At 41.2% G+C, this 13,009-nt stretch overlaps 1 protein-coding gene across 1 annotated transcript in view; it reads left to right on the forward strand.

Moving 5' to 3' along the window:
* Positions 1 to 13,009, forward strand: part of CHMP4C (charged multivesicular body protein 4C) — a 30,125-nt gene that overhangs the window by 9,465 nt on the left and 7,651 nt on the right. Inside the window, exons 2-3 of the mRNA XM_053244365.1 lie at positions 10,719 to 10,896; positions 11,249 to 11,357. Of these exons, the coding sequence (XP_053100340.1) occupies positions 10,719 to 10,896; positions 11,249 to 11,357 (287 nt within the window). The remainder of the gene's footprint in view (positions 1 to 10,718; positions 10,897 to 11,248; positions 11,358 to 13,009) is intronic.

Below are 13,009 nucleotides of genomic sequence, written 5' to 3' on the forward strand. Positions count from 1 at the left end.
CACCCTGAACTAGCTAAATCATGGTGGAAGGAAGAAGAAGGAACAGTGAGAACAAAAAGATGGGAGTGCCCTAAGAATATTGGTCTGTCCTGACTGGTAGAATTAAAGCAGAGATTCACATTTCAGGGGGCATTCCTACGCTCTCTGCCTAATAAGTGTTGAGAGTCAATGCTCATGAAGTGGCATCTCCAACTATTTTAGCAAGGGAGGAAGCCTCACACCTGTAAGTCATATTGCGTTCAGAGAAAGCAAGTGTAGAATTGGGCTTAATCGTTTCTGCTTTTCCTTTCTTGAAAGCTCTGCCTTATTTATTTATTGATTTGATTTGATTTGATTTGATTTCTATACCACCGTTCCAAAAATGGCTTACACAGAGAAACAACAAATAAATAAGATAGGACCTCACAAACATTTATTCCTGCATTAGCACTTTGAAATGTTTTGTTTATTTTATTGGTTTGTTTGTTTGTTTTGCTAAATCTATTGAGCTCTCTTTTGCCAAGTGGCCCCTACAATGGGATACAATAGAAATCACAACAAAAATGTAATTAAAGCAGCAAACTGTGCAGAAGCAAAGCATAGCAGCAGGCCCTGTAAGAGGTGGATCCAAATCATCCCACCTGTTCAAAAGCCTGCCTGAAAAGGAGAATCTTCAGAGAGTTATGGAAGGCTTGGAGCAAATGTCTTCAGGGAGGATGTTCCACAGTTGCGGAGAATGACTGAGAAGGTTTTGTTTCACATGCATGACAATTGGGTTTCATCAGGTGTTGGCATGTGGAGTAGCCCTCCCGGCCCCACAATCACCTTGTAAGATGAGTAAATGAAGGACAGCTAGCTCCCAAATAACTAGGGCTCTGATAATTAAGGATCTTAAAAGTAATAACCAGCACCTCAAAATGGATCCAGGAACAAATTGGTAGCTGGTGCAGGTCATTGAAAATATGGTGATTTGACCTGAGCAGATAGGCCCCGATAACAACCTGGATATTGCATTTTGCCCTTGTTAGTTTCTGAATACTCTTCAGGGTAGCCCCATGTAGAGTGTGCATTGTGGTAATCAAGATGAGGTGTGACCAAGATATGTGTAATGGGGGCCAGAAATGTTATCTTAAGAAAAGGGTGGGGCTGGCACACCAGCTGAAGATGTGCAAAGGCACTGGTGGCAATGTCAGCCACCTGAGTGTTCAGGAGCAATGCCAGTCCAGGTGAAACCCTAAGCTCCATATTTGGAACATAGGTCCAGGACTTGTCTCAGCTGGCCCTAGGACTAAATTAATGCATTGAGCATGTGTGAATAACTGTACATGTGTATGCTGTACATAGATTGTATGTGCCTTGAGCATAATGTGAATAGGGCTTCTCTTCTTTAGCCACGGGTGATGTAATTTAGACTTAAATACTGGGTCATGACTGAGCATACTGCAGTATGATGTATGAAACAAGACTCTGATTTCACAAGGGCATTTTTATAAGAAGCTGATAGAGGAAGTCTGTTCTGGTGTGCAAATTGTTGATAAGGAAACTTCTATTGTACTAATGAAAAGGAGCTGGAAGAGAATGATGCAGACAGTTTTTTTGGTTTTGTTTTGAAGTTACTTTTAATATTTAGGCATACTTGAATAACGAACAGAACTAGGTAACACATAGGGGGTTTTTTTGCTCCATAATTTTCCACATAACTTGTCAAATCCTATCACAGTGGTGTGGTAATGCTACTTCCCAAACAAGGACATTTTCATTGGCTGTAGCACAATGTGCTGTTTACATATGATAGCTAGCAGCAATGGGAGAATAGTTTTGTTGTAGAGAGCTGATAGCTGAACTGATGTTCACATTGCCTGTGTGTATATTTATACCTAAATAAAAAGCCATTTGGGGTTCTCCCCTCTCATGCATTCGTCATATTGAAACCTAAACAGGAGAGGAAAAGAACATTGTCTTTAAAAAAAAGTAGGGGGGATCCTACTTTTATTGCTTGGTGATGATTGCAGCTGTTGTTCCCTTAAAAAAAATCTACATGCTCAGGCCAGAGCATTGGGCAGAATGGTTCAAAGAACCTGGCTACCCAGATCCTGAGAGCTGCCTGACTCGCCTTTTCCCTGAGCTCTGGCCGGCCTCACTCCAAGCTAGCTTTGTTGTTGGCTGGGTGTTTTCTTCGTTCTTTCCTTTGCTGGGGGAGAAAACAATGAAAACACTCAGATGATGACAAAGCCACTCCAGAGGACCTTGCAGATCCTTCTGGGTGACCATAAACCCCTACCAGGGAGAGGGCAACCATGAGCCCACTTTCCCCTAGCTGTGTGCCTACACACACGTTCCTGCAGTGGAGTTCCAGAGCAGGTGAGAACACACAGTTTCCAAAATAAAAAAGATTCAGACAACAATACAGGCATGGAAAGTCACTCCCCACTAATTATATCCCAAACAACCTGAAGAGCGGATCTTGACACCTGCCTTGCTACATTCCTCCATAGCATACAACACAATGAATGTATTGAAAAAAATATTTCATTTTTCCCGGCACTAAATATTATTCTTTGAAAACCCAATACATGTGCACCTTAAAAAAAGATTCATAACAAGTTGTTGTTGTTAAGCTCTAGGAAAGTGTGAGGTAGTAGCTCTAGGCAGGTGCTAATGGACGCTTAATGCATAGATTGTTCATGGTATGTGTCCTCATGAGTGGCATACTGGCATTCCATGTGTATGACTCAGTTGTCCTGACTATGTCATTACTTGAAGTTTAGTAATAATGCAAGAGTTTCATGTTACCACAGAACAGGCCTAGCAGCCAGCTCCCAAGAAGAACACTATGTCAAGGCTGAAGCTAACTGGAATTGGAAAGCTGATTAGAGGGGGAAACATCTTCAGCTGCTAATTTTGTAGGAGGTGCTTGTAAGCTTTAATTTGGATTTTAAAAAAAAAATCTAGTGAGAGAAAACAATGTACTAATTTGTTTTTATTATAAAAGATACAATTTGTTGGCCGCCTTTGGCATTGGTGTATAAAGGCCAAACGTGACATAAGGTTGGGGAGCCATGAATAGGAGTCCCTTTGTTTTTCAAAAGTGTTACAGGTAGCTATGACAGGGGGACAATTCAGATCAGGGCCTTTCCCCCATGTTTAGAGTTCTTGGATTGGATGTAGTTAAAACCCTCAGATTTCTGAGGTGGGCCTGCTGATGTCACAAGACTGCCAACCCTTGAATAATGGGGAACAAACCTGGTGTCAGGGCAGAGTCCAGTGATAAAGTGATGAGCCCAGCAACAGCCTCAAAGTGACCACGGATTAACCTTTTCCAGCAATTTACCTGAGAAAAATACTGGAGTACAGGGTCATTTTGAGCAACCTGGCAATCCCAGGCTATTTTATAATTAAAATCAAGTTGTCATGTTCCCCTGCCACACATTGAAGTTGTTATGGCCACCCAGGGTTATGGCAGTAACAATAACAGGGTTATGGATTATGGCAATAACAGGGTTATGGATACCTGGATGTTTGGCGTGCAAATTGTTAAGGTAACTTCTCTTCGACTAATGAAAAGGAGCTGGAAGAGAATGTTTTGTCTTGTAAGGCGAATAGCAGTTTGGGGATGGGTGATTCAGGGAGTCAAACCAAACCTGAACCCAGGACTGGTTCAGGGAGGTTCTCCCCACCACCAGTGAACTAGAACTGAACATAAACCTAAAATTTGTTGGTTGCCTTGAAAACAAATCCAAAACAAACTCCTAAACACACAGAATTGTAACTGGTCCAAAATAAGTGGTTCATTGATCAGCACTGAGCTTGCAGTTGTGTTATATAATGCTTTTAAAAATCTTGTGTGTATTTTGTTTGTAAAAAACCTTTACAAAATCCAGAAATGGTATAAAATTTTTTTTCCCTGAAGTTAAATAGCTACCATATTCAGTTTATAGTTGCATTGTAAGCAAAATTCATATTCTTTATGAAGACTGTCTATACTAGTTCAAAGTGTCTGAACTGATTACTGAACCACTTTTTAATGTTAGTGTTTGAACTACAGAACTGGAGAGTTTTTAAAAACAACGGATGAACTGTCCTGAACCAGAACAAAACTCACATTTTTAATGTTTCAGATTCTTCAGACAATTATAATGGGAAAGTATCAAGGAGAGGAAGGGTTCAGCCTCCACTTCCTTCACACCATGGTCCTGATCTGAATACCCCTTCTCTGCGGGCTGCTAGTAACGTTAAAAAAAAAAAAATCTATCCCAACTCAGCTTTTATAGACCGTTTTCTCTGTTAAGCATACCTTGTAAGCTTCAGAGCTTTTGATTACTGGATAACATAATATGCTGACATATTATATATAGCAATAGCACTTACATTTATATACCGCTCTATAGCTGGAAGCTCTCTAAGCGGTTTACAATGATTTAGCATATTGCCCCCAACATTCTGGGTACTCATTTTACCGACCTCGGAAGGATGGAAGGCTGAGTCAACCTTGAGCCCCGGTCAGGATTGAACTTGTAACTTTCTGGTTACAGGGCGGCAGTTTTACCACTGCGCCACCAGGGGCTCTATAAAAAAACCAATCAGGATTTCTTAGAAGGTAACAATTAAAATATAAAATATTTGATGACTAATGGATTTCCTACATTTTGCTATGGAAGGAAAAATGACACTTTTATATTCTTTGCAGATGTAGATTTTTTTTTTACAAGCTTGAATTGAACTTTATGAAGACTCTAAGAAAAAGCTTTATGAAAATTTTAAGAAAAGTTTTTTGTGTAGAAGAATCTTTGAAGAGGTTGGATTGATATAGCAGTCCAACAAGTAGAACTGGAATAAAAGATGTTTATCAAAGTCTGATAATCTGTGTCAAGGGGTAAAACAGGGTTGCCTTTGTCCCATTTACTATTTAATCTCTGTATGGAGGATCCAGCTGTGGTGGTGAGACAGGAAAAAGTTATTAGTGGGTAGAAACGGCAAAAACAGAGTACACTAGCTGTATATGCAGACAATGCAGTCTTTTTTTCTTGAGAAAACCCAAAGAACTATTGACTAGACTTAACAAGCTGTTAGAACCCTGTATCTGGAATAGATTGGTTTAATTGCATATGGAAGGTGATGTTCATGGTAACATAAAGAAAGAAGCTTCATGATAACTATCTACTCGTTGATGCTGTAAAAATGTATAATTTTAAAGAGGGAAATTATAACCTCTGCTAACTGAACAAAGAGGCACCTTTCAAGGTAGTAATTCTCTTATATTTAGCAGGAGGAGAACAACTGGCCCAATTCACCCCAAGTACAACATTTCACTAGTGGCTGTTGCTGATGTTTACCTTGTATTTCTTTTTAGATTGTCAGCCCTTTGAGGACAGGAAGTCATATTATCTATCTATTTATTTCTCTAAGATGTACCCGTGGCTAATCCCATGCGTGGCAGCTCTTGTGAGAATTCGCAAGCAGCTGCCGATTACCATGGGGGCGAGGGAGAAAATGGCGATGGCAGCGGTGGAGAGGGCAGTGCAGCCTCACTCTCCAGCCCACCTGCCAGCCAAAAGGCAGGAGCTCTGGTGGAGTGCGCGGGGGAGAAGACTATGGTGGCAGGCAACTGGTGGAAAGGACAGCTTAGCCTCCTTCTCTGGCCCACCTGCTGGCCACAAGGCAGGAGCGCGGGGTGGGGGTGGGGTAGGAACACCGGTGGGGGAGGGAACAAAGGGGGCGGAGAATGAGGAAGAACTAGAGGCACAGATGCTCTGCACCCGGCCTAGCTAGTTCTATGTAAACTGCTTTGTGAGCTTTCTGTTGAAAAACAGTACATAAATTGTAGTAGTAGTAGTAGAATGTTTCGGTTTCTTAATTTCAGCAGTAATCCTTTTTCAGGACGTTGAAATAACTTCATTTTGTCTGCCTGGCTCTGTAAAGTGTGGCCTTTGTAACTTCGTTATCAGCACTTCACTCTAAACAGCTTTTGTAGGCATGCAGTGTTAAGTGACAAAGTATTCTGGCTCAAACTCAAAAGAAAGGGGATTTTGTCTAAATTAGGAGGTATTGGTGGGATCTGAGGAATTGTGAGCTAGCATTCCCATGTCCTTTTTTCTGATTGCAGCCCTTTGTACTTCTGAAAATCTACCCCTGTAAGTCAGGGACCTTCTGGAATGGTATAGGATGTGGTGTGTAGAGCTGAAGCTGGAGGGAGGAATTGAGGACTTCACCACCAGTACAAGGAGACTGTCTTCCACTTGCTCAAGAAGCTCTATAGATCCTGACCATTATTTATGTCACAATCACTTTGCATTACAGAAACTGTTGTGGTTTAATGAATTGAATTACAGGTGAAAAGAGGCATACGTTTCATGTTGCTTCTATCTGAACAATATTGATGGCCAGCAACTGTAACTTGCCTTAATATGCACATTTGTTTGTCCATTAAAAAAAAAAAGGTTTTCCTGTATCTCAGAATAGAGCTATGTTGTCCGTAATGAATAATTCTGTAACATAAGTGCTACACAGAACATTCTCTCAAAAAAACCCGCCAACCAACCAGGTGTTTCTCTTATTACAATTTCAAGGTTATCACTCTTCAGAGTCAAGTTAGTGTTAAAAGTAAAAGGGTTTTTCATTTTTGTTTTAAGGAAATTTATAATGTGATCTGTGATATGTTTATTTCCTCAGATTACTCTCATTCTTATCTGGTTCTCTTCTTTTTCTGAACTCTTTGGAATGGGAATCTTCTTTTTCCACTCTCTGAAAATGTCTGTGGAGCAAGTTTATTTCCTGTATTGTGTAACTTTGCCATTAAGGTATGTTGATTGTACAATGTGTGTTTACTGAACAAAATGGGATATTGGCTGACATCCAGACTAATATTGTGCTGAGGGAAAAACATCTCACAGGCACAACAGAGCAGTCCCCTTCCCTCTGCAGCCAACGGTGCCTCCTGAAAATATTTCCCAGAGGTTTTTGGGACTCGGGAGCATGTTCTTGGGAGGTAGAGGTGGCTGCAAAGGGAAAGGGGCACTGGCAGACATTGCGGTCCCTCCACTGTGGGTGCAGAACATTTTTAGAACAGTGCACCATTACGTCAGCCACTGATTGCATTGAAAAACTAAGACTCATGTTCCATCCAACCTTGTGCATTCAGACTCACTGGCAGTGGCTCTGACTCTAACTGTTAGGGTTATTGGTTAATCTTTCCCACCTATATTTCCTTGATAAGCAAACCATTCTATTTGTTGTACACCTCCCAGAGCCTTCGGATGAGACGGTTCATAAATGTGATAAATAAATAAAATACTTCATTCACAAATCTAAAGTGTTCCTGCAATCAGCTGCATGTATGCAGTGGTGTATATGTGTGGTTTTTTTGTGTTTGGTTTGCATTTAAACATTCATGCTTAATATGTGTGCTCAGAGATTGTCAAGATCTCTGTATTCAATAATAAAAATAAATGGAATAACAGGATACTAAGTTGCAGAACTGAGGATAGTAGTTTACACCTAACAGCAAAAAAGCGTTTTTATACTTATCTGTATAGGTGGCTCAGGATAAAGCTGAAGGGAGTCATTTCTGTCTTATTAAAAAGTTGTATTTAAATGGTTAGTGCCATTGACTGTGTGTTCTTGGGACACATTGGAGTTGCTCAGCCAGCCCAACAGGACCAGGTGGTTCTTGAAGTACAGACTTCTCAAATCTGAGGTACTGAAATCTAAGAAGTCTCTCTGCCCTTGCTTCTGCCACTTGCTGTTCAAAAACTTCTCTGGGGCTTAATGGAAGGTTGTTGTTTACCTCTCCCAACACTGTGTGTGTAATATAGGAGAGGCCCAGCAGTTGAGTCATTTTTACAGTGTTTAAAAGGAACAAAGGCTCTTGCTCTTCCTTCTTTTACAAGTAGAGTAGCTGAGTTGTAGCAGTATTCGCTTAAGAGCAATCATAATTATATGCATCAGATGTGTGTGGATATATTTGGTATGTGTGTTTAGCAGAAAGTACAGCAGAACCTGCCAAGACTAACCACTTGGAAATTGCAGTTCTAAAAGCTAAAAGGAAGAATATGCTGTTTGCAGGGCTATAATGAGCTAGACTTGATCTGTAGCTGTGCAAGATGCCTTTTTATGTTTTTAGGTCTGTGCCTTTTATTTTTGAAATATTTAGATTAAGGGCTACTGCAAGCAGGCAATTAAAAGAAACTCATGAATGAATATGCACTCCAGGGGCATGGTGCTTAAGTACAGAAGTCAAGTATTAGGGCTGCACCAGGAACAAGCTTATGGTTCTGATGAGAATGCTGCTGTATAATGCTCCAACTATGTAGCATGCATCCCTAGTGTTACCATATTGTAGGGGTGTGCATGAAATTTGCATGAATCGATTCAAATTCCAATGATTTGATTCAGAACCATTGAACAGAGTGGAGATTCATTCAAATTGATTTGAATTCACCCAGATTAGAACAAATCTCCACTCTGTTCAATGGTTTTGAATTGATTTGTCTGAATTTTGTGCACATCTCTACCATATTTACGATGATCTGGTGGGCCACTGTGTGAAATTGGGTGCTGGCAGGGCCTTGGGCCTGATCCAGCAGGGATGTTCTTATGGTCACAATCGAGCATGTTGGTAAGCATTCTCTAACCCCATTTGTATTCATTTGTCCTACCTAGCAAGCCTTACATGAAGCCCTTTGGCCTAAGGGCACTATAACAAAACCCTGGACTCTACAGATCACAATAAATATGAAGGCTTGTAGCATTCACCGTATACTGATCAGCCCAACCAAATAGACTGAATTTAGCTGTAACACAGCAAGCAGTCCAAGAAGAAAAGATAACATTTGAACTTTAGCATGTAAGTTCTATGCGGAAGTGTCATTCTTAATGTAAAGTGGAATACAGTTGGCTGTTTGGAAGTGAGAAGTCTTTCAGTGCTGCTGAAGCTACATGGTGTGATCCATTGCCTACATTTGAGTAGTGTATCTGATGGTGAATAATGATATAGCTGACAACTGCTTGCCTTTATGTTTATGCTTTGATGTGGCCACGATGATTCCCAGAAGAACTGATCACTGAACCAGCATGATCACTTAACCTGCATATCGGGCAAAGAGGCACCTTTTTAAAAAGTGATATATTTAGCAGGGGAGAGAACAACTCTCCCTGTTTAGCCCAGCAGAGCCTCTCTCCAGTGACTGTGTCCCTGGTATTAGGTTAAAAAAAAAAAAGATTCTGAGCCCTTTTGAAAGCGGGAACCCTATTCATTTTGCTATGGAAACCGCTTTGAGAAAGTTTTGTTGGAAAGCAGTATATAAATACTTGTGATAGTAATAGTATGAAAGCCATGGCATAAAATTGGCAGGAACTGCCCAAGCTCTGGGATAGCCTCGAGTCGTGCCCTCGTCATACCTGATCTAAGAAACTCACAGCACCAGTTTTTGTAATAAAGAAAAGCAACCTAAAGAAGAAAACAAAACTCGTGGGCTTTGACCTCAGTGCAGCTTGATCACAGTTATCTCCTTGGGGACTAAACAGGATATTCCACTTGTTTCCATTGAGCAGCATTTATTTTTCTTCAGTTACTGTTGAAACACGTTGCAAAGGGCATGTGAGCTGGAAGTGGGGTTGCACTCACTGGCCACTCCCCGATACCCAAAGACCTGCTGGCCCTGCTCCCACCCTGCCATTACTGTAAAGGTAAAATTGCACCATCGAGTCGGTGTCGACTCCTGGTGACCACACAGCCATGTGGTTTTCTTTGGTGGAATACAGGAAGGTTTTACAATTGCCATCTCCTGCACAATACGAGATGATGCCTTTTAGCACCTTCCTATATCGCTGCTGCTCAATATAGGTGTTCCCCATAGTCTGGGAAACATAGCAGTGGGGATTCGAACCGGCAACCTCTGGCTTTCTAGGCAAGTTATTACCCCAATGTGCCATTAGGTGGCTCCCATTAGTGTAGCCGCCTTCAAATATTTGGTGCTGTTCTCCATGCATATAGAAAACAGCTGGATGGCAAAGGGTGGCAGGATTGGCCTGGATTCTTGACGTTATAATTCTGGAGATTTTAATTGCTTGACATGTGAAAAACACTGGGAGCAGTAATAGGGGGAGGAAATCTCCAGAGTTGGCAGCCATAGCACATGTCCAAGTGTATTTGTGTAGGCAGGGCTGCATGTGTTTGGGACCCCTGCTTCTCCACTCCCTGCAATATGCACTTCCATTGTACGTATGTGCACACGTTAAGCATCTAATGTGGGCTTGTGAAAGGAGCCCCTTTCATATTAATGCTGTAGATGAAGCCAATGGAGCATGCTCATGAGCACAGCCCTCCTTCCTCTTCACATATTCACGGAATGAGTGAACAGGCTTGAGCTTGCTGTTTCTGTATCTTATTTCTAATTATTGGCATCTTGCACTTGACAATGTTTTGACTCCACTGAACTTTCTTTAAAAAGAAGAAGCCACAAATTCAGTTCTTTTAGTTTTCTGTTTTTCTTTTTTCCCCGGGGGTGGGATGGTGCATCTTAAGCAGGAGTCCTCTTAATAGACTGATGAAATTCTAGGCCCACTTTATTTTTCCCTTAGTGTTTTTAAAAGTTTTCTATTTTGCCGTTTCATCTTTCCTAACTATGTGGCACACTGTCTCTTGGTTATGTGTTGAAGCAGCTGCATCTATAATGCAGTATGAAATATGTAGCTAACCTCTTCCCTTTCTTATCTCTACCCTCTTCCCTTTCTCTAAACAGCTGCACTGCAAGCACTGAAGAGAAAAAAGAGATACGAGAAACAGTTGACTCAAATTGATGGGACACTTTCTACCATTGAATTCCAACGTGAAGCGCTTGAAAACTCCTACACTAACACAGAAGTGTTCAAGAACATGGGCTATGCTGCCAAAGCCATGAAAAAAGTACATGAAAATATGTAAGTGGCAACTACTGTGTCAAAACTCCTTTTTGTGTGTGTTGGTATTTAGAAATTTTTGGAATTTCCTTTCCTTTTTGGTTGGATCTTATAATATTGAATGTAGTTACCAGACCTTGACTGATACACATTGTCATGTATAATATTCAGTTCCTGTGGCATTTTCACAGGTAGCCCAGATTAATGTGACCTAGTACACTGTTCATTGAAGTCTGTGCATACAGGCACACCTCCTGAGACTTCTGCACGCAGAATGTGTGACCTGTATGGGACCGCCCCTTTTTTCATTTTGGGTTATGACTTATGATTTTCTACAGGGCATAAAGCATGATTGGAATGTTTGCTTTTTTAGGGACCTGGACAAAATTGATGACATGATGCAAGATATCACTGAACAACAAGATATTGCTCAGGAAATCACAGAAGCTCTTACACGAAAAATTGGTGATGATTTTGATGAGGTTGGTAATGAAATCAATAATATAGAGTTGATTCAGCTTAAATATCACTTCTTATATTGGGATTGACAAAACTTTGTCAAGTCTATTTCCAAGAACATCACATATTTCTTTAAATTCACTTCAACTCAACTGTGGACAAGGGTGTAGATTCTCCCCCACTGCCCATTTGAGGAGTTTACCTTTCATTTTACAGAACTTCTCCCCAAAACATATTTTTCTCCCCACCAAAAGTGTCTTTATTCGCCTCTGGGTGGGGAGAAATTGAGGAGTTGCTCCTCACACTTTCCCTTTGGCTGCACTCCTGACTGAGGAAAACTCTGTTCAAGTGGTGGAAAATCAGATTTTGGACTATTCTGAGCAGATAATTCAGACTGCTGTGTAAAGTGCCATTAAAAAAAAAAAAAATCTCCCACAAAGGAAATTACGCTCTCAAAAATAATTATGATATGAAATTCTAAGTGGTCAGAATGGGTGGTATCAGTAGTTATGATTTAGATTTTTAAACTTGGGTCTCATTTGCCCCAGTTAGGTCTGTATTTAAGGAGGTTTTATTCTGATATTTGACAATTCTTCTCAGGAATGCTGCTACTTTTTCTTTTAAAAACCACTGGTATAACTGTGTGAATTATGCTCATTCCACCACTCCACTAGTGGTCTGGTGTTCCAGCCTCTAGAGATGATAGATGCACCACTGAAACATAGCTGTTTAGCTTGTATGTCTTTTTGTGTGTGTGCTAAGCAGGCCTATCAGCCATTTCCCACATGAGATTTTCACATCTCTAATATGACTTGAGAGATGCATTGCTCAGTGTTTGTGGAACACATGTGAGCAGGCTTCAGATTTGTAGTGTCTACTTAGGTGTTTTACTCAAACCCTGACCAGCTACTAGAACCAGGTGCAAATGGTGACTTGATGATGGAATCAGATGCAAAACAGTGGCTCAGACATCAGAGTAAATCATCTACAGTGCTTGCATACACAGGGATAATATGTCTATAAAAGTACAGAACTAGATAGGAATTCCTACTGATTATAACACAACATTCTAAAACTGGCCAGCAAAACTGCAGAAAGACCTAGCCAAAAGCCAGGGCCAGCTCCAGGATAGCCTCTCAATGTTCATAGTGGGGTTTACCTAAGGGTGTGTGGAAACTGACACTGTGTATGCTTTTTTCCCAAAGGCGTAGGTGGCAACATAGCATCTTTTCCAGGCTCCCTTGCTGATCCCCATCCCCATCCCCATATCTTCTGTATATTTAATTCTCTAAGGCATACCCATGGCTAATCCCATGCATAGCAGCTCTTGCGAGAGTTTGCAAGGAGCTGCCAGATAGCTGGGGCAGCGGTGACGGGCAGCGGGTGGGGAGGGAAGGGAAAGTAGACTGGGAGGGGAAGAATGGACTGGGACTGAAGGGAGGGAGGAGAGACAGGGAGGACTAAGGGCGCAGATGCTCTGCACCAGGTCAGCTAGTCCTATTTATTTATTTAGCATTTATATACTGCTTTTCAGGAAAACCTCCCAAAGCGGTTCACAAAAAACTTAAGAACACTATATCAAGCCACACGTTTACGTCTTTACATGGGCCTTAATTTCATCTCGTTCCATTAGAGGAGCGGTTCCCCAGGTGCTCAAAGGGGACTAAAAGGCGGG

The sequence above is a fragment of the Hemicordylus capensis genome, chromosome 4 (assembly GCF_027244095.1).
Source record: "Hemicordylus capensis ecotype Gifberg chromosome 4, rHemCap1.1.pri, whole genome shotgun sequence".
NCBI classification, from domain to species: Eukaryota; Metazoa; Chordata; class Lepidosauria; order Squamata; family Cordylidae; genus Hemicordylus; species Hemicordylus capensis.